The sequence below is a fragment of the Alligator mississippiensis genome, chromosome 1, assembly GCF_030867095.1.
Source record: "Alligator mississippiensis isolate rAllMis1 chromosome 1, rAllMis1, whole genome shotgun sequence".
In the NCBI taxonomy this organism is placed as follows: domain Eukaryota; kingdom Metazoa; phylum Chordata; order Crocodylia; family Alligatoridae; genus Alligator; species Alligator mississippiensis.
This window is the reverse complement of record NC_081824.1, coordinates 266187427-266209400: the sequence shown is the minus strand read 5'-3', so window position 1 is coordinate 266209400 and position 21974 is coordinate 266187427. Positions and strand designations below refer to the sequence as shown.

Genomic DNA, 21974 nt, shown 5'->3' with positions numbered 1-21974 from the left:
TGCTGCAGTACAGAAAAAAACCACCCACAAATCGCACATCGCTGGTTATGACCTATCACCCATCCCTTGAACCTGTACGGAAAATCCTCAAAAAATTGCAACCCATATTAGAAAAAGACCCTATTCTTAAAAAGATCTTCCCAGAGCCACCCATCCTAGCCTTCAGACAAGCACCAAACCTCGCCAACCTCATCACCAGAAGCAAACTTCCACAAGCCCAGAACACACCAAAAGGATCCAGACCGTGCCATGACAAGAAATGCAAAACCTGCCCCCACATCTCCACCACCTCCACTATTACTACACCCCACAACAGAGCCATCAGCATCCCAGGATCTTACAGCTGCACCTCCAAGAATGTAGTATACCTCATCCAATGTACCAAATGCCCTGATGGAAGATATGTAGGAGAGACCAGAAAACAACTGCGCACCAGAATGAACGCACACCGGAAATCCATCAAAGACAGAAACACCCAATTACCGGTGGGGGCACATTTCTCACAGGAGAGCCACTCTCTCTCCAATCTCTCAGTCCTGATCCTCAAGGGAAACTTATACAACACTTCCCAGAGATGAGCCTATGAGCTCCATTTCATCAACCTGCTGGATACTAGAGATCATGGACTAAACAGACATTGGATATTTGATACATTACAATCTGCCTGGCAACTGACTGCCCAGCCCAGCCCAGCCCAGCCCAGCCCAGCCCAGCCCAGCCCAGCCCGTGGCTTGTTTACTTTTCATTCCATCCAGGAAGAGCACACAGCAACTGCTGCAGCTTCCTTAGCCTGACGAAGGGTTTTTGAACCCGAAAGCTTGCTTAATAACTATTCTTCAACCATTTGGGTTGGTCTAATAAAAGATATCAAATTCACCCAAGGAACCTTGTCTGCCTATGTCCTTAGACCAACACGGCTACAACCTAAACCCCCACAACTTTCTAGTAAGTTTTGGAACCCTCCCCAATTCACACATATATTTAAGGCTGCAGACAAATTCTTGATGAAGCACAGAATAGATGCGTTTCAAATCAGAGCTTCCAAACACCACACCGTCACTTTTTAGTGATGGACTAGGTATATAAAAAGCCACAAAAACTGAATAGAGTTCACACAGCCCGCAACTTTACATGAGTTAGGATAGGGTAAGCTATACTCAATTTTCCTGGAGAATGCCCATTACTTTCTCTACAGCATATAAAATAGTAAAAATACAGTCTCCAGGTACCCTTCACATCCCTCCTCTGTTTGAACAAAGACCTTTTTTCTGTTAGTTCTTCTCAGCTAGCAGCAGGAACCAGTAGACTAAACAGAAGACGCTTGGTGCACTGATAGTCTACTTTGAGAGTTCTGGGCATGCTTACATATACCAACAAGTGGAGAGATAGATGCAAACTAGTAAGACTATGCACTGCATCCATTAAAATGTCCAAACTCTCTGATTACTTGTGATTACTAAGTAAGTCTCACTAATTAAAAAAGGTGCATCATAATTAAAAAAGGTGCATCATTAATCTTGTCTGTTTTAAGGGCCTAACTGATAAAACTACTAAAACAAATGGATACTAGTGAGTCTAGGAACAGGATGCCTCTTGTCACGCCAGGGAAAAGAATGAACTAATGAAGTCTACATCTGAATGTATCTTGATAAAGAAAAGCTACTTTTCTTCAGCAACAGAAATTATAATGAACAGTATAGTTTATCCTTAAAATCCCAGGATGGGAGAAACGAACATTAAGATTTGAGTTTTTCAAAGAAGTGACCACATCAGAGGAATGATCAGTGCTTTATCCATTAAAACAGTCACTTAAAATGTAACAGTCTCTTTTGCTGACAAGCCAGTCTCTAATTCTGAAATAGGTTTAAATAAGAGGGAAACCCAAATTCATGCTAACTCTGTAACCTTTCTTTGTAGCGGCTGAAGACTACATTCCCTCACCACTTCTCACATTCAGAAATCACAGGGTCATTGAAAAGCTAACACCTATTAAAAGTGTATATTTGAGACCTATATTTTCCTCTGATGTGCTCTACCTACAAACTTAATTAAAATAATTTTTTATTTTCAGTTAAACAGTCAAGAACTGCAAAAGCTAAAATTCCTATAGCAATATAAAGTTATTCATACTGTCCATGTATAGCACTCCATGGATACATTAAAGAAATATAGGTATTAGTATACTACATGCAAACAAAATGGCCAAGCGATAACATGACTACAGGAATTTTAGAACAGCTTGCTGCTTTCAGTTTTTTATCTCTTAATTTGTACTCAAAAATGAAAGAAGTACACCTGCAATTTAATACTATTTTCTACCACACACACAGAGTAGGTATCAATAGCCAGTTATTTTTTTCCCCCAAAGTTGGTTACGGATGCTTTCATTGTGGAAGTATTTATATACCAAGTTTTAAGAATTCAGCTATTTAAGTCATGTGAAGTCAACGGGGGGGGGGAGGGTATCTTTTTTTTTTTTTAATGGAAGAAGTGTTTTTCTATTTTGCGCAGAATTTAGATGTTTGAAGAATTTTTTTCAGTCTTTCTACTTTTGTCAAAGAACAAACAGAAAATGTCAGCCTGGGGTGATTTTTCAGAAAGTTATGAATATGAGAAAAACAGGGTTTGAAATGGTTTTGTAACCTTTGCTTATATTCTACAGTACTAGTTTTTATTTTAATGCTGCTACAAAGTCTTCCCCAAATATCTAAATATTGGAGCTACCAGTTGATTACACCTTTTCTGTTATATTTGGAAGCAGCAGTATTTCCTTCTTGCTCCTCCTTATAGACTGACTTTTGGATAAGGACCCTGAAATTTGTAAAAACTTGAAGGTATTGTAGAAGCATGTTTTGGAGGGCAAGTGACCCAAGAGTGGATATCTATGCAAGATAATAACCTTTAGAGAATATCACGCATTCTAACTGCTGAAGAATGTTTAAATGAATAAATGAATTAAATGATGAAATGAATCATTAAGTGATTAAAATACAGTTGAGAATAGAGATAAAGAAAATACCTACTATTTGTATTATGTATTACCGAATTATAATTTGTATTTCTATATATGCTTTAATTTCTAAAAGAAACACAGCTACTTTTGTTTCAAAGAACACAGCATTAACACAACACATAACTTAATAGCAGCACATCTGGGAAAATATACTGGGAAACACAAACTTAATGCCTATTTCAAAGTGTAACCTTACAAATAATCACAATTTTCCCCCTCTACCCATCCAGCATAAACCCCGCATGGACTACTAAAAGTATGGCGTCATTAGTGGAGGTTACATCTAGCTGCAGTTATATAAGTGCTTTCCTTTTTTTTCTCCTCAGAGACCAAAACAAGATCTCTAAGGTCTGGCACAGATGTTTATAGGATCACAGGAAAGCAAGAGTGGAAAGGACCTCATGAGGTCACCTAGTCCACTCCCCTGGTCAGGGCAGCATCATCCTCAACATCCCAGTAAAGTTTCTGTCCAACCTGCTCATGAAAATTTCCAGGGATGGAACAATTTATCTAGGTAGTCTGTTCCAATGTTTAACCACCCTCATAGTCAGAAAGTTCTTAGTCAACTAATCAGGAAAAGGTTACATTGAACAATATATGGTTTTAATAGAAAAAATTGCCATAAATGGAGACCGGCAGAATTTTAAGCACTATCTATGGAGTCCAAGTTTCTGTAACTATGAAGATTTATTGCTCTTCAAAACAAATACATCAGCTTCACACTGAACAATACAAGCCCAATCCAATACCTACTGAGGTCAACAGGAGTCTGACCAGGTTCTAAATATCTGCTGTCAAACAAGTACTACCACTTTTTCTCTAGTTCCTATCAGTGACTAAAATGGAAGATGATTTAATCAAAACACAAAATGCTATGTTAAGAAGGGTTTTCTTAAGTATAAAACAATACAACATAACAAGGAGACAACAGGGAAAATAAATCTCCCTACCTGGATGATTCAGGAGGGTGTCAAGTTCTTCTTTGGCCACAACCATTCTTAATTTGTCACTGCTATCAATGACAAAGATAATTGCCTGGCCTTCTCTGCATAACATAAAAGCAAAAAAGCAAATTATAGGCTCTCTCAGGCTAACAAAAGGTTTTCAGAAGAACAAATACATGCTTATTTGCCTTCGGTCTGCTTCCATACAGAAGGTAAGATTTTTACTATCAAATCTCCGAGTCCAGCCCATTACCTTTCAGCTGAATAACAGAGAGACAGAGGCTCCTGTTGCTTGAAGGCAGAAGCAACAGAAGGGATATCCCCAGGTGAGGGGGAGACTGCATCTAGACTGGCTGCATGGGTGTAGGCACCCATGGGACCATAGAATAAGAATGCCTACTGCAAGACTAGTAGCTCAGCAGTAGGACAACAGGGCAAAACCCTGAATGAGCAATAAAGGCACTACTATGGCAAGGTGGCAACGGTAAGCAGCCCTGGGACTGGCCTTTGGTACAGGCTTAGAATATAATCTCCAGCCACAGAAACATGTCATAACCAAGATGAGGTCCAGTCTATCTGGACCGTTCAGAAAAGCTTAAGTTTTCTATTGAAACATAGCATAAACTGCAATGCAGTCAAATTGGATGCCAGCATAAAGATGGAAAACTGCCTTGAAAAAATATGTTTAACTTTACTTGCTTATGTAGAACAAGTTTGTTGAAGAGGGTTCATTCCTTTCCACTCAAGAGTGCCAGAACCTGGCTCAGCCAGAGACAGTTTAAAATTTGTGCATAAGCAAAGTCACCAGGAATATTGAGTACCTAATTTTTTACCTACTTATCTTTTACTTCAAATTAGGTAAACACATTTTGGAAAGTGATACCACACTAATTACAATATGCACAGACCAAAATCAGCTACTGACTTAAGATTTAATATAGAATTATCTTTATTTAAATAAAATAAAAACACATAACACCATATATTAATGAATTCACTTAAATCTGTACAAGAAACTCTTTAAAATCTTTTTGCATTATAGTTAAAATTCACTGCAATTTTTTTCTCATTTTTTTACATTTCCCTAAGAGTCAGTTACCAATGGTTTTTTACTTCTTCCTCTCTACATTAAAGTAATTATTATTTAGATTTATATGCCATCCTTTCCAAAAAAGGCTGAGGGGAAAAATGTATATAAATAGAAGAAAATTGAAAAAAAACAACAACAGTACTGCAATCCATTACCAACTACCACCATCATTAAAAATAGTGGAGACTATGTCTAAATTTCAACTGCAAACATTTGCCCAGTTTCTTTTTTAAGGTACTGTATGAAACCTGACTAAACTGTAGAGAGATGCTGTATAATGTTCTAGGAAATCTAAAACCACTAAAACAGTTATGAGCAATGACTATACGAAATTAGAGTTTTAGTACATAGTTAAGGAAATAAGAGTCTGTTAAATCAGATTTACATTACTAACTGGTACATTATTAAATCAGATTTCAAAGTTTGCCTAAAAAGTTTAGAAGACATCTTGAGAGACAGTTGTATATGAAGTAAGGAAAAAACTACAAGTTTCAAATACTCTGAAGTACCTACTTCCTGTGCAATTTAAGATTAGCCTCCCTTATATTTAACTCTGAAAGGATAGCAAAAAGCAGTCTTGCTTAACTTTACAAGTCTAAATAGGATATAGTACTGTATTTTCTTCAAACAATTTTTAACTCGACTGACATCCCATATGGACAAAAGCAGTGCACTGGTTGTAGAGAAACTGGATATTAGAGAGCATTAGAGGGTCATCATAGCTGCTCAGAAACAGCATTGTTGATTTTTCAGTTGTTCTTTCTGCTCAGCGGGGTTAATTGGCCCACCAGCAGCAATACATGTAGGTGCCTCTGCTACTTCAGGTCCAGGGGGTAGTATACATGCTGCAGCACAGCAGTGCCTGGAACATTAAGTCAGCAGTATAGCTTTTGAAAACTGCTGACATTATACCACCATACTAACCAGTTGCACACCATCTGCTTTCCTGTCACATTAGGATACATCACTGCATTCAAGACTGACATCAAGGTGAACCTCCTGCAAAACACTGATTAATGAAATCTAGCATCCAATTTCCATTAAGTTCCTTTGCAAATCTATGCTTGAAACTTTTAGGAAACTCCCGCATGCGTGACAATTTCACAAACTGTCATTTGTGTGTGTGTGTGTGTGTGTGTGTGTGTGTATAGATAAAACTCTCTGAATTAATTCCTAATTTTAAAAAAAGTATGTTTCTATTGAAGCCTATCAATAAAGATATAAAATGTAAGTCTTTAAAATACAGAATGCAGGTTACTGTTTTCTTGCTCTCTATTGGACATCCTAAGAATATAAATAATAGGGACAGAGAGAAGTTTAGGAGCTGGAAAGAAATATAAATTGCTTCAAATTTTGCCATCAGCAAGAGATAAAATAGGAAGTGCCAAAAAACCAACAGCAGTATCTGATAAAGTGCACTGATTTTCTCCAAACCAAATGGAAGAAAAGGTACCAAATTTGATGATGTTTCTGATTATAAAGACACCTCATTCTGTGTAGCTCCACATTACACTGATCTACAAAATAGCTGCAGTAAGTCAATATATTTTAGGTTTACCTAGCGTCAAAACAACCACATACTGAAGGCCAAGAAATAATATTTCCTAACTCTATCTCAAGTTTTCTAACTTTTAAACAAGATATTTAAGTTGTATAGTTTTTATGTTCCTGTCACTGAGTCGCTAGCAAGCATACTAGCATCACCTCAAATCTCTGTATTTTTTTTTTATTTTCTACACCCATACAGTGTCCCATTTTTATCACTGTAAGTGCAATGCAATTTGAATTATTTATAGTAACAAACCAGTATAAAACCTGCACCAACTATTATGTTTAATCAGAAACATATAGGTAGAAAAAGAAGGTTTTACGTCTCAGTGTAAGAACACTTAATGAGACTATAACTATGATAAAGTACTGGAAGACTCCAAGCCAATTATTTCAAACCTGTAGTTTGGGAAAAAATATTCTAAATCACACTAATAACATCACGCTATTTAATGTCTCATTTAAGCATCTTACAATGCCACTGATATTAGCTTTAGGACTGATAATCCAAGATGACCTTAAGACCAACATCCCGTTTTTACTTTTCATAGGGCATACCCCATACAGAAGAGAGCAGAGCAGCATAGAGATAGCTCATTTATAGTAAACTTGGGTACCTCAAATATCAGAAGCAGGCTAGCCAACAGCAGCAAAGGTGCACACAGGCCAATTTACCCTGCAAGTAAAGGGAACTGACATCCAATTTGCACTGAAATAAAGGATAAAGTTGGCCCCTGTGGAAACTTCACGGTGACGTGGCTAGACTACTTCTGGCACCTAAACTACTTGAGTATCTCCAAGTGATACTGCTTACTATAATGCAGACATAATAGATTATAAGATCAGAAGGGGCCATTGTGATCATCTTGTCTGACTTCCTGTATAAATACAGCCTATAACACTTCCTTGAATTAATTCCTATTCAAACCACACCTTTGAGAAAAAGATCTAGACTTCATTTTTTTAAATGTCTAATTTCAGACAATCTGCTACAACCCCTGTTATGTTGTGCAACTTATTTCTAGCCTGAATTTGTCTAACTTTAAATTTCAGGTACTTGGTCTTGTTATGCTTTTCTCTAAATCTTTTATATATTTAGCTAAAATAAACAGTAATGTTTTAAACTCAATAATGTTTACTTACTTGTAGTAATGTTCCCATAGGTTTCTGTATCTGCCTTGACCTGACATGTCAAACACTGTGAAAGACAAACTGCAAAGAGAGAAAGAATGTGAGGCAAAGAAACAACAGGAAAAATATGTATTTTCCTATGACACTTAAATGGTAGTCAATTTAAACCCTAGCCATTTAAGAAAAAAACAAAAGTAACTTTAGTACATCTGTCTTCTTTCTCCCCCTGCCATTTTTGTAGCTTTTTGATTTATTGTCTTCTGTTTAAAGATGTTTCTCTTTCCACTTTTGCGTTATTTATGAAAGAACAAAGTAAACCTAAAAGACAGAAGAATAAATTTTCTTCAGCCTCATTTAAATCAGACTTCAGTCTTTTGATATCACTTGTAATACTTAGATATACTTAGAACACTGGGAGAACATTAAAAACCACCCTTCCATCTAGAAGAAGCATATGTACAGAATTCTGTCCTTGAATGTGCACAGATGGCTTCCAACAGGCAGAACTGCTTCTTTAAAAAAGCACCCTAGCAATACTAAATTTCAGTTAAAAAACTTTAGCTTAACTAGGCTTCCCCAACTGGCAAAAGAAACAAGGGGCCAACTGTAGCTTTAGGGCACTTGTACATGTCACAAAAATTGGCTATTTTTGCACTTTAATTGAGTCAAGATGTACACGTGACAGTTTTTTATGATTTAAATGAGCTTGCTACTTTGCAGACTAATCCACATCTGCATGTAGTTTAGTTTGCAATGTTGCAGCCTTTGACAGCTTGCCCCCACTCTGCTGCGGGAGAGGCAGGCTGAAGGCAGAAGCAGTGAGGGGCCCTATCCTTTATTTTTCCCCCATGGAGCCTAACCACACCTTCTGCAGCTGGAGGGGGTGAGCTGCCGGTGGGCAAAGTGACCTATGAGCTGCAGAGAGCCCTGGTCCTTCCTTCCATGGCAGCGGCACCCCTGGGGCCACCCAGGTGGGCTGCAAGTGGGCAGGTACTGCCCCAGCTCAGGCTCGGAGAAGAGTTAGATCCAGCAGGTCCTGCCTGAGACCTGGGGCAACACTTGTGCAGCTAGCACCCTGCGTAGGAGGGAAGGATTGGGCCCCCCCCCCCCCGCAGCTCAGGGGCTGCACAGCCTAGTGACAGCTTGGGCAGGCAAGCTCCGCTGAGGGAAATAAAAAAGTGGTGAGGGGCCTGATCGTTTTTTATTTTCCCCTGTGAAGCCTGCCCACCTCTCCTGTAGCTTGCGGGGTGAGCTGCTGGTGGGCCCTAAGCTGTGGGGGGGGGCCCAGACCTTCCCTCCATGGAGGCGGCACTCCCTGGACAGCATCCACCTGCTAGTATCCCATCCAGGTGGCCCCAGGGGATGTTGCTGCCACAGAGAAAAGGACTGGGGCCCCTCGCAGCTCAGAAGCCGCTTTGCCCACTTGACCCACTGGCAGCTTGCACCTCCCCCCCCCCCCCCCGGGCTGAGAGAGAAGTAGGCAGGCTCCACAGAGGAGAAAAAAAAGGGGGGGGGGGAAGGGGCATTAGGCCCCTCAGCATAATGGTGACAAAAGTCCCTAAATTGAAATGGTGGTTTTTTAATCATTGCAATTAAAAACCCACAGTTTCAGTTTAGTGGACTAAACCCCCATCATGTGTACAGGTGGCCTTAAGCTTTATTCCAAATAATAAACATAGTAACTCCACTTAGAAAAATTGTGATCCATTTATGGCATCAAACAATACAAATATAAATACAAATATAATTTAATTTGTGCATAAGGAAATCCAGAATTGCTCCCTTTGTGAAAACCCATATTACACATGGGTATCCACCCAAGAAGCTATTTTAAATCCACACTTTACCTTATTCATTATTTTGATATGGATTCATCTTTCCTGAATTAAGAGAGCTTTTAAAGACCTTTTTAAAAACTTTGTATTGTGTGGGAAAATTAATGGTGAACCAACTCCCTTGTTAATTAACTCTACATGCAGAATAACAGCAACTACCACAGCACAGTGATAGCCTACTTTGTAGGCAGGTTACCCAAACCATTAAGCAGGTCAACAACTATGAGTACAAGAACTCAGCTTCTTAAAAATATACATTTACATGAGCCCAAAAGCAAGAAACTTGTTAATTGTATGTAAGTTCCCCATCTATTTGGGTGCACAGCTTGATTTGAAGACTGCCTCCATCCCTTTAAAAAATACTATGAAGGTCATATGAGCTAGTTGTTCATGAATTTTATATAATCTTTCAAGTTCTTAGCACATACAAGTGGGGCAATTTCTCTTCTACCTCATATTTAATTTAACCAATCACTTCCTCTTCTTTTTCCTGACCTTAATCCATGCCATCTTCATGTTACCAAGGCTTCAGCCACCCTTTTCCAGTTAAGGAGATTAGGTTGCAATCTCTTCAGAGTATCTCAGTGATATAGTTCTTAACTGAGTACAGGTTCATGTTCAATGATCTGAGACATGCCTTTCCCTAGGGCTACACATGCGGGGCTGGTAGGATTCCCAGTTCTATTCATTCTAGAAGTGGAAGATGAAGAATCAAAGCCAAGTTTCTCAAGCAAGCAGTATTTCAAATCTATCATCTTACACAAGCAGCAGTACCATTTACAGAATGTTTCAACACTGGTGGCCTGGTCTCTACAATAATATGAACAATTGAATCATGACATTTCATTGGGTCATTGCATAATATCTTGATTCAATATATTTCTCTTAAAAATAACTGACTGTGTGCTATAGTATTATTTATTATATCAAGCAACTGAAAAAAATAATGCTGATACCTGGATGTCTTGAATTTCTCTATGCTGAATCCTATTGTTGGAACTATGTCTTGAGTTTGAGCCTTCAAAAGAAAAAAATGTTTTAAAATAAACTCATGTTAATTTAGAAACATATAGTTACTGAAATACAACCTCCTTCTAAGTTATTTATATTCCCCAAATTCTGATGCATTACATCATATTCAGGAAACAATCCAGGAGCACAAAAAAACATTCTGGGTGGATACTGTGGGTACTTAAAGGAAATTACGAGGAAGGTACAATATTATCTTAAGATGAGGATTTTCTAGCAAAACAATGAATACTTATATTAGCTGTGAACTGAGGAAGCAGAGTTAGGGAAGCTTCTGCTTTAATACCAAATTCCTTTCCTTTAGTTTTAACAGCATAACTTTCTTAAACATACATGCTGAGCTGTGAGATGCACCATTCTCAGAAAAGAATAACTTTCAGGGTTGAGGAGTCATCAATGAGATTATAGCACAAGAAGTCCAAGTATTTTTTGCCCTCTGGCAGGCATAGTTTCAATGAAAAGAATACCCTGAATAGAGAGCAATCATTTGCTCCAACCTTTCTTATCAGCAGGCTTCAGAAGGAACATATTTGCTGTTGGGAAGCAGCAAGTAGCATTTTTAGGCTATAGATCTTAACTACTAGAGTGCTTCAAAAACAGTACCATGTTTACCAGTGAATCAAAGCCTGAAGTGCTAGCAGGTACCAAAAGGCCTGATTGCCAAAAATCAGCAGATAACTTAGCTAGCTATACAACTAAAACAGGTATTTTTTAAAGCAGCAGCAATACTGAAGTATGAAAAAGGTTATCCTATTAGGTTGCTAAAGCAGGGGTTGGCAACCTACAACCTGCAGAGCCATTTGATTTATCCTCTGGACAGGGGGATTGGCAGGTGGGGCCTTCAGCAACAGTGGTTTGGCTACAGTTGCTTTACCCATGCCCCTGCTTTGAAAGATGGCAGGTACTCTCCCTGTATTGCAGTGGTGGTTGGGTCCTAGTGCCTGCCTGCCCTCTGACCTGAATTGGGTCACTAGCCCGCAGCCTAAAAATGTTGCCAAACACTGTACTAAAGAACTTGGTGATCTGAAAAAGTAACAATAACCCTTTTTCAGACTTTCAAGTGGAAATATTGCTGTATTTAATCAAATATAAGACAAGGTTTTTCTCCAGAAAAGGAGAAAATTAAAATGTCTCTCCAGCAAGGGGAAAAATCTCATTTTACAACCTCATACACGGAAACCTCATTAAATACATTGTCTATTGTTAGAATGGTGCAAAAAGCAGCATGTGCTCAGTAATGGAAATCAACTATGAAGTTGATTAAAATGCAGCCAACACAGTCCATGACTTTAAAACACATGGTCCATATTGGGCAAACATACTGATAGGAACCTACCAAGGATAGTTTAGTGAAGCCTATCTAAATAAAATCAGTAGTAATGCCCATTGCGTTCAGTCCCCCTCAATATCAACTCTTCTTCAAGTCATGGTGAGCCACTACACTGAATACATTTAAACTTCCTCTTCACTCCTGAACCTGAGATGTGCTTTCTTGCCCATTTCTAATGATTTGTTTTTTAACCAGTCCTAAATGTCTTGCAAGTATCACCAAATTGGGCCCCAAACAGTTCACCCAAAACTCCTCTGTCACCTCCTCTCTCAGTCTGTCACATATTATTAGTGGGGCCCCACCCTCTATGAGGTGAAACTTGACCAGGTTGCTCTGTGCCTAATCTGTATATAAAGTTTTGGAAGATCCCAGAACTCATGACAAGAACACTTTGTTCCAGCCATGAGCTGGTGGGGGGCATTAACCAGTACGTGGATCCTTTGTCAGGGGGTATCTGGAGTACACTCACATGCTGAGCATTGCTGAGCTGTGGGGTCATCATGGCTGTTGAAATGGTATTGACTCTGCTGGAGTATAAAATAAATAAAATAAATCATAAGGCTTTGGACTAATATCATGTGTAGTATGAAGAATCGAAGGATAGTTACCCGGGGTGGGCCCCTGCCCACAAGTATGGGTCCGGCAGAAGCAACACAGCCATGCTACAGCTGGAGCTCCCGATCTGCCTGAGTTCTCCTTTACCACCTTGCCAGGTGAGGCAGATTGGCGGGAATCGGCGGCTGAGCCAACATCCGGGACTGAGCAGGATGCCAGGGGTAGAGGCGAGTGAACTGGGAAGATGACGGGCAGGTAGGGCAGTTGCCATACCCGGCCCAGAGACTGAAGTCCCCGGGAACAGGGCAAGACACCGATCCAGTCTTGTGGGCTCAGAGGAGTCCTCATAGAAAGGGAAAAAAGAGAGAGAGAGGAAAGGGATGCACTCTCTCTCTGCTTGTTTTTTTTTGTGCTGATTAGCCGGTGCGTGCTGCCAATCAAGCTGGTGCGGCGGCAATTAGGAGTGGAAGTGGGAAGACCCTGCATTTTTGCTCCCATCCCCGGGCAGCCTGGTTCCAAGGGGAGCTGAATCTGGGAGAAACACTTCCCCGAGCCTCTATTTGGAAATGGGGAGTTTAACATGGAGAAGGGAAGAGGGGAATGTTTCTTCTGCCTAATCCACGATCCTGACCGATCACCGCAGTTTCAATTAGAAAACAAAAAACCTTATTTGCCTGCAGCGTTGACAGTCAAGTGCCCGGGTGAAGGCATGAAAGGGGTTGTCTTGAGCCCTGACAACCCAGAAGGGAACTCAGCGTGGCCAACTAATTTTTTTTTTCATTTTTTTATTTTGTCTTTCGCTGGCACAGAACCCGGTGGTGTGAACCAGCTGTTAGTTGTCGTTGGGGCGGGGAAGTCATCACTCCTCCCTTTTCATTTATACCTTTAAACATCAAAGTCGTGGCAGGCAAGAATAGAAAAAGAGAGAGCCACCCCAACTATACTGATGGAGGGTCCATACGGGCGGGAGAGAACTGGTGAATGCCAACTGGGCACAAAGGGACATGCCCATATCCGGTGACCACCCAACAGTAGTTTGTACTCTATATAAGTAGGTGTCAAAGTGCTACATAAAAGTGTGTTTTTGGGGTAGCTGTGCTAAAACTTACAAAACTTTCCAAAAAGGTAATATGCATCAATTCTGAATAACCCAGTATGGCTATATTTATTTTAAGTTCAGTGTTTTCAATTTTGCTTCTCACTTCCATATGTTCATAGAGAGCCAGGTCTGATAATAAAGGGTTCCAGGGAAAAGAAGTTTGAGGCAGGCAAAGGGCAAGGAGGCTACCTGTTTGCCCCCCTCCCCCGAGATTTATTTTCCCTGCAGTAGTAGTGGAAGAGGTACAAACTCAAGGCATACCTCCAATAATTAGATTCTATACCTGGACAATTAAAACAAGTTTATACATTTTCTATATATAGAATCTAATTACTGGGGGTAGTCTTACATTAGAGCAAATACAGTAAAATTTTTGACCATCTTATTAAAAAGCACCTAACTTCCTTCACATATACACTAAAATTGATTTTGCTTCTTGACCTGTAAAATATGTTATAAAAAATATGTTCGCTAGCACAATTAGCAGTTTGCCCAATGGTTCCCATGACTAAGCTATCTCATTTGTACACAAAGTGGAGAATGTGCAAATTGCTTTAAGGAATGTATCAGAAACAGAAATATAAAATTCAAGGAACTTGTCTGGAAGTAGATGAAGAACAAAACTGTAATTGATAGTTAAAAGGAACAGTTAAAAAACCCCCATCTCTTTCAAGGCTACTTTGCAAGACAGCATCTCAGTTCATTAACAGCCTTCAGTGCATGTAAATAAGAAGGCAAGGAATAATATTCTAGCATTGACTCACCTCTATAATACCTACAAAACCTGTTGATAATGCATTTCAGAGCATATTGGATTCCATTTCTAAACCACATCAACATGTAATATGTACCCCAATGTCAAACTTTCTCAGGCTACAAGACACTGGTAATGCACTCGTATTTTCTTTTAATCAATAGATTAATGCATTTGATTATTATAGTCCATTCACTGTAAAAAAATATTCTGCTTTAATGACACCAAAGTGGTCATTAAGATTTTGCATTTTTTACTATTCCCTGGCTACCTCTGTAGCACCTGGCTTAGCCAAATATTGTAATTAGGAAACACCATGTTTAATAAAAATACTTCAGCCAAGTGCTAGTCACAATAAAATGATGCTTCTCCCAAATCATATTAAATCATATGAAAAAAATACTGCAATGTAATATTTGTTTCTTAAAGATCAGAAGAGTTTCTATCAACTTTTTAATTTCAGTCAACATAAACCCTTTTTTATGTCCTTCTCTTTGAGGGCACTGGGTACAATTTTTTAATGCTTCCATTTAAACAGATATAATAAAAGGGAGTTTGCAATGTATTTGGACTTTTTGAAATTTCTGTTATACTGTTCTAAGCTTGAAGAGGACTCTTGATTAAACTCTTGATTTCTCCCCATGATTAAACTTAGCATATTATAACATCTAAAAATAATGTATACAAACATTAGCTCTAAAATAGCATTTGGTAAAAGAGATAACAAATCAGGCTACTTACATTTGAAGGTTTAAGCTTATTAATGATAGTTGTTTTGCCACTGTTATCCAACCCAAGGCACAAAACGTGAACCACCTTCTTTTTCAGCCCAAGCCATCCTGCTAGTTTGTCAAACAATCCCATATTCTGATTCAAATGCACCTGGTTTCAGAAGAATAGAAAAGAAAACAGCTATTCAAAAGCTACTACAGGTACTGTAGATCTGGCACAGTGGGTAGGCATATGGGTCAGAAGTCCACAGACTTAAAAGGACAGTAGACAGAAGACACTATAAAAGCAGTGTCACAGCAGGTTTGGTTAACATAAGTAAATAGAGTATAAGCTGATTACAGAAAAGAAGCCTTGCCACAAAAGAAGATTGGCTGCTTCTAACCCTGTCTATACAGCAAAATGTCCTTGATTGACTGGGTAGTAATACTGACATTATACAAAGTGTTCTAGTGATATAAATGGTGACAAGACTGTAATACCCCAATATCTTCTAAACCATACCAAAAGCAATTATGTGGTATTTGAAACTATCAGTAGTCCAACCAGTCATTGCAGTTCAGATGGTAAAAACTTCATGTTGTCACATTTACCTTTTTACAAGACTACTGTATAGCTATTTAGGGGTGTACCAATAGAGTTTTGGAGCTGATACTGATACCTGATTTTTAAGGAGGCATATCAGCTGATGCCGAATCTGATTTCTGATATGCAGCCCAGCAGCTTGAAGAGCAGTGTCCAGCTGGTACATCTGTTGTGATGGAAGGGGAGGGGAAGGGGAAGGAGAAGGGTGGGAGCAGGACTGATTGAGGCCCCTGAGGTAAAGGAGGGACTGGGGCTGGGGCAGGCACTGCCCAGCTGGGACAAAGCAAGGGATGAAGCCGCAACTCATCCGGGGGGCGTGGGGTGGTGGCTCTTGCCACTGCATGCACCCAGGGAGAGCATAGGGGGTGTGTACCCTGGATCTGCTCACGGAGAGGCGGGCTGCAGCTGAGCGCTGGGGTGGCACTGGACTCTCCTCAGCAAGGGCTGGGCCGGGCTGCACTCGGGGCAGGTGACAGTGGCACTGGGAGGAGGGCTATGGGGGGGGAGGTTGCAGCCTTAAGAAAATTCGCTGTAGCACCCCCTCAACCCTCCTGCCAGTGCTGCTACCTGCCCCACCCCAAGCACAGCCCAACCCAGTCCCCACTGGGAAGAGCCCAGCACAGCCCTGGCCCCCGCCTGCAGCGGCAGCTCCCCCGTGCCCTCCCCCCCCACTCCCGGACTAGCTGTGTCTCTGTCCTGCGCCCTGCCCTGGCTGGGCAGCACCTGTCCCAGCCCCAGCCCCACTCCCTCCCTCACCGTGGGGGCCTTGATCTGCCCCCTCCATGTACCTTCCCTCCCCCCCCCTTCTACCACAACAGATTTTCTCCATGCTGCCAAGCTGTGCTCCTCATCGCCTATGTGCTGTACTGCAGATACGCACATGCACGGCCCATTTATTGGCAACATTATCAGCCACATCAGGCTGATTTCCGAGGCAAGCAATTTTCTTTATATTGGTGCCGATCTGATATCAGTCTGATGTATCGGTGCACTTCTATGGCTATTGATAACCAGACTGTAAATAAAACTATGGCTAGTTAATTCAAATCATAACTGAAATGAGTTATACTGGTATCAACAACTATAAATTAGAAACTAATTCACTGTAAACAGCAACTAATTAGGACAGATTTCCCAGAAATATAGTCAGACAATATAATGCTCAAGCATTTGTCATGTGAAAGCAAAATCACCAGTCATGCCCAGAAACTGTATCATGAAAGGCACTCAGCAGCGGAAGACAAAATGAGAATTCACAGCAAAAGCTCCTACAGCATCAGGTTGTACACAACTTGCATAAAAAACTGCATTCTGAAAGCTACAACCAGGAATAATTTCAATATTTAAGAACTGAAATGCAGTTAATCCAGTCTGCTCCACATGCAAGCTGAGGCAAAATGTGCTGCACCTCATGCAGTTGTATAAGTTGCGAAACGAGTGTCAGTGCACAGAAAATGGCAGCAGTGCACTTTTGAACTAAACCACCTCTGTGTTTTAGTTCAAAAGTGCTCCACCGCCATTTTCTCAGTGCTGATACACGTTTCGCTGCTTACACAACTGCAAGCGCCAGGTGCTTTTTAAAGTGCCTGGTGTTGTGGCCCTTGCATGTGTAAAAATGCCCGTAGGGTTCGTGGTATCTTACAATAACAAAGCACATGCATTGCCTAGGGAATTTTATGTGGTATAGGGAATACAAAGAATTCTACACTACTCAGCACTAGAACTTAAAAGTGAATTTAGATCAGGGATGTCCAACTTTCAAGGTTTGGGGGCAAGATGCTGGCAAGCCACAGGCCCCCAAACCACACAGCACATGGATGATCCTCCCTACTACCCCACTGCACTGTGCAGGACTCCTCTGCCTGCTCCATCATGCACCTGCACCCACCCTCCACTGCTTCACCGCCCCCCCCACATACACACTGCAGTACCACACAGGCCTTACCCCCCAATACTACACAACAGGCTTGTGTGGGCACTCTCTTCCCATCACTCCTCTCCTGCAATATGTGCATGGCTGCAGGCTCATTTTCAGTTCCCTGGGGCTGGAACAGGCAGTAAAAAATGGAGGGAAAGGGAGCCCAGAAAAGAAGCAGCCAGAAAGAGGCTTGTGGTCTACATATTAGCCCCTTGCAATAGGGCAAACACCTTTTCAAAATGGAAAGGTGGGACACGCCCCTCCCCCCCCACATGGTCAGAGCAGAGCCAAGCAGAACCCGGGGAGGGCAGGGGAGCATGTGGGCTGCCTGCCTGCTAGGGGTTCAGGGTTCCCCACCCTGCTGCCCTCTTCCCAAGGGCCCTGTACCACCCATGCTGCCATGGCAAGGCACACCCTGCACGATACTGGGAATCCAGGACAAATGCTGTCCTGGAGTCATTCAGCCCAGGACCAGGACTTGATGTTCCCATTTCAGGACTGTCACACCCAATTAGGGAGGGGTGGTTACCCTACCTTGCAGGCCACTAGTCAGACAGCCCTGATTTAAATGACCAAACATGACAAGGGATGGAATAAGTTTAGAAGGAACTAAGGAAAAAAGTATTCAAACCTACTAGCTCAGCAACCTCTCAAGGCACAATGACCAAGATTAAAAACATTTAAAATGTGTTTAGTATCATTAAAAGAAAACTGTGATCATTTAACCAACCACATTAGCTTAAAGTGCCTATGGGAAACAAGAAATTATAAACCAATTCTAAGGCAACTTTCTATTATTACGTAGTGCAAATGAAGCATTCTGCTTCAGAAATTCTAGTAATCTACTGCAGACCCTAGATGTTCAGTAGCTCCAAAATAATTTAACTTGATGATTTGTAAAGAAAGAGATCTCTCATAACAAAATTAGATGATGACTTGGGGACCTGTCATAGCTGATTAATTTTCAGTTATTTCTCTTCTAACTCCTAATTAGTTTGTACAATTATATTCCTAGATTTTGAATCATAGCTTGTTCTTTGTCAAATAAATTCGACAAGGATACTCTTTTCTAAAACATGTTACTTTGTTGCCTGCTCCAGAGACCTGCCTATATTCAGAAAGAAGTGGTTAAAGAGAAAACATTTTTAATTAAAATTCCATAATATAACATAATATCATTCATATTTATTCCTTTTTATGCTTTTTGCTGACTTGCAACAGTTTGGTAATAATAAGAAGGTCCCTTAATTGTTAATAGGATGAATAAAGAATATAAGTCCTAAAAATGTATACACCTCCCTCGACACTATAAGTTAAAAAAAAAGGTATTACCAAAAAAATACTAATGTAATGTCAGAGTAACATAGCTGTGCTGTAAAACATTTCTTCAAGTTTTTAACAGCAATATTACCTCAGCTACATTGTGCATATCTGGATGTACAAATTTTTAACATGAACATTAATTAGAGCACATATTTCACAATGAAACAGGAATATATTGAGTATTTAGAATACTGCTTCGTTAAATGTGGCTCCTTAAATCTACACTTCCACGCATCCTTTATTGACATTTTAACCATGCACCTATCTTATGGCATTAATTTTAGTTTATTTTTTATTAAAAAGAAAAATTGTGCCCTTATTACTATTTAAATTCTAACAACACAATAGTGAATTAGTGGCAATACCGTACTAACTGTAGACAGATTTCTGTAAATGTAGATTAAAAGGGGCAAGTATAAATTCCCAATGGAAAAAGTAGAAAATTAATTCCATTCTGACATAAGAGTTGGTATCAAGCACACACAAGAAAGCAAAAGAAGTATCTCAGCTCAGTTGTGTGCTGGCTATGGTCCAGGAAATCTTCTTCCTCTCAGGGCTTTCTGGATGGGAAGTATGCCTAGCAAGAGAAAATGGTGTAGATTCGCTTCCAGAGACTACCTCTGGCTTAAGGCAGGTAAGATACACACCTCTTGAAGACTAAGATAAAAACAGAGCACAAGCTTTCATACTCAAGTTCATTTCACCCACATTGGACAGAAGCTCTTATTTTCCTGGCACTCTACAGAGCCTAGGTGTGAAGACCCTGCCAAGGACTGAGCACAAACAGGGCCAAGAATACATTTCATTATTTGGTTCGAACTCTTTCAACCCCAAGTGTCCCCTTTATATAACCTAGCTGAAGGAAAGTGTTAGAGATTGGGTGAAACACTTGGAAGATAAGGAAGGAAGAGGGGCTGCAATAATGCACCAGGACAAAAGCAGGCTTCACTGGGACAGTGTAGCTCAGCAACTTGTGATCCAGCAGTTGCTGATCAGCAGCCAAGTGGGAGCCTGGGGTCCAAAACCCCTCATGGGTTCTCAGTTGGACACCTGACACAAGACAGCAACGTCCAGACATCCCACAAAACGCACGCTCTGCTCGGCAAGTTAACAAATATATTCACCAAACCACAGAAACACAATTTTACTGCTTCCAGTTCTAAAGCTGGCATGTGCAGAACCCTGAAGACATATAAGCACCATACAGACTTGGTCTGCCTTGAACCACTGAGACATACCTGAAGGGGAAAAGTGGATCTGTACAGTGGTTTCTGCTTTCAAACTCCTTATTCAATGGAAGTGACTAAGGAACATATGGTGCGTGTACATGTGCAAATAATGCAGGATCAGTTTACTCTAAACCGCCTCTACTTGTGCAGAGATGCGAGAGCAGATTTACTGCTCCTGGCAGCAGTCTGATCTCAGTCCCTGTAGCCCTGCACCAAGCACCTTTCGCCACCAGGAGCTGAAGGCTCTAGCTGCAGCTGCCTGTGGCCAGCAGTTGTCTTCAAAAGGCAACCCCATACCCCCTATCTGGCAACCCCCTATCTGGTCAGCCACTTTTCTGGACAGAAGCAGCATGCGGCAGCTGTCACTGCAGCCTCTGCCTCCCTGCACCAGGGCTGCTTCACCACCCAGCCCTGGAAGGGACATCCAGTGCCCCCTTGCCCTGGCTCACCATGCCGTCCCAGGCCTCCTCACTGCCACACAACTGCCGCCCAGACCCCGTCCTGTCACATGAGTCTTGATGGCGTGGCAGGAAAGCCCCTGCTGCCCCACAACCTCCGTTGCCACCTGGAGGGTTCCCTGTGGCTGTACTACATGTCCCTGTCCCCCAGCAGCCACGGAGCACATTGCCACCAGCATCAACACATTCCTGGGATGTGAGAGGCCCATGCCCACTTAGCTGTGGAGGCACAGGCTGCTCAATAAGGTTTTGCACTGTTTCCTGCCTCCCTGTGTGCTGTTGGGGGAGGGGAACCTGGGGCCAGGGGAGTGCGGCCAGGCCTGGTGGGGAAGCGGGACAGGGCAGGGATGGCCCTCTCCCCATTGTGGGGCTTATGATGTGGATGTGGCAGGCATGCCCGGCAGCCTGGGTCAATCCCTGCTGGCGGTGAGGACATGCAGTTCCTGGCAGCGTCCTAGGGTATAGGGCCATGGCATCTAGCTGCATGGGCAGAGGCCCTCTCCAGGGAGAAGCTAGAGCTGCTGGTGGTGCCATGGTTGCCCTGGCCTTGTGGGCAACCATGGCACCACCATGGGGCTGAGGCCGCGGAGCTGGCAGGGCAAGAGCTGGCCCAGGCTCCCAGAGCTGCTCGACAATGTTGGGGGTGGGGAGTGTCGTGGGATGGCCCCCTGGCAGGTCAGGGGGGCCCTCCCCCAGTGCCAGGTCACCCTGGTGAAGCTGGACTGAGAGGAGGCTTGAGCAAGCCGCCTGTACTGGAACAGGTGGCACAGCTGCGGCCAAGGTCCCAGGGAGTGAGGATCTCATCCAGCTGCCGCATAAAGGGCATGGACTTGTGGACAGCCCCCACCTGGCAGCTGTGGTCAGTGACCGTGACCCACTGTGCCCACAAGACTTAGACCTTTGTGTGACACTGACATGCTAACTGGTTGTGTCCGTGCTCCCAAATGTGACCTGACAGCCCTTTGTAAAGTGTGCATGTTGGATCAACTGCTCCATGCAAACTTGCTGAGGACCTCAGACTTGTCCCGCAGCACCACAAGGTCTGCAGTCTCTTCCTGGGACCAGTTGGGGCCCTAGGAGGTGGCATGAGCCTTTAGGCTTTGGCCAGGGAGGATGCCAGAATGGCTCCCACGATGGCTTGCTGAGCCTCCATGTGCCAGTCCTGGTGCTGCCAGGCCTGGCCATGGGTGTGCAGTGCAGTGCAGGGGCACAGTGTAGGACAGGCTGGTGCATGGGCCAGGCAGTGCCAAGCACCAGGTGCAGGGTCCAGGCAGGCTGCTGTGGGTAACCTGGGGCTAGCTGGAGTGGGACCCAGTGGCCACAAGCTGGCTGCAGGTAGCCCCAGGTGCTCCCAGGCCTTGCAGGTGCCTGCAGCTCCCTGTGCAGCTAGATGGGGTAACCTTG

At 42.1% G+C, this 21974-nt stretch overlaps 1 protein-coding gene across 1 annotated transcript in view; it reads right to left on the bottom strand.

The window, feature by feature from the left end:
• The window catches only part of ARL6 (ADP ribosylation factor like GTPase 6), a 37478-nt gene that overhangs the window by 13214 nt on the left and 2290 nt on the right, over positions 1-21974 (bottom strand). The window contains exons 2-5 of the mRNA XM_059720589.1: positions 15070-15210; positions 10518-10579; positions 7739-7807; positions 3964-4058 (exon numbers count right to left, since the gene is read on the bottom strand). Coding sequence (XP_059576572.1) covers positions 3964-4058; positions 7739-7807; positions 10518-10579; positions 15070-15192 — 349 coding nt within the window. The 5' untranslated portion in view covers positions 15193-15210. The remainder of the gene's footprint in view (positions 1-3963; positions 4059-7738; positions 7808-10517; positions 10580-15069; positions 15211-21974) is intronic.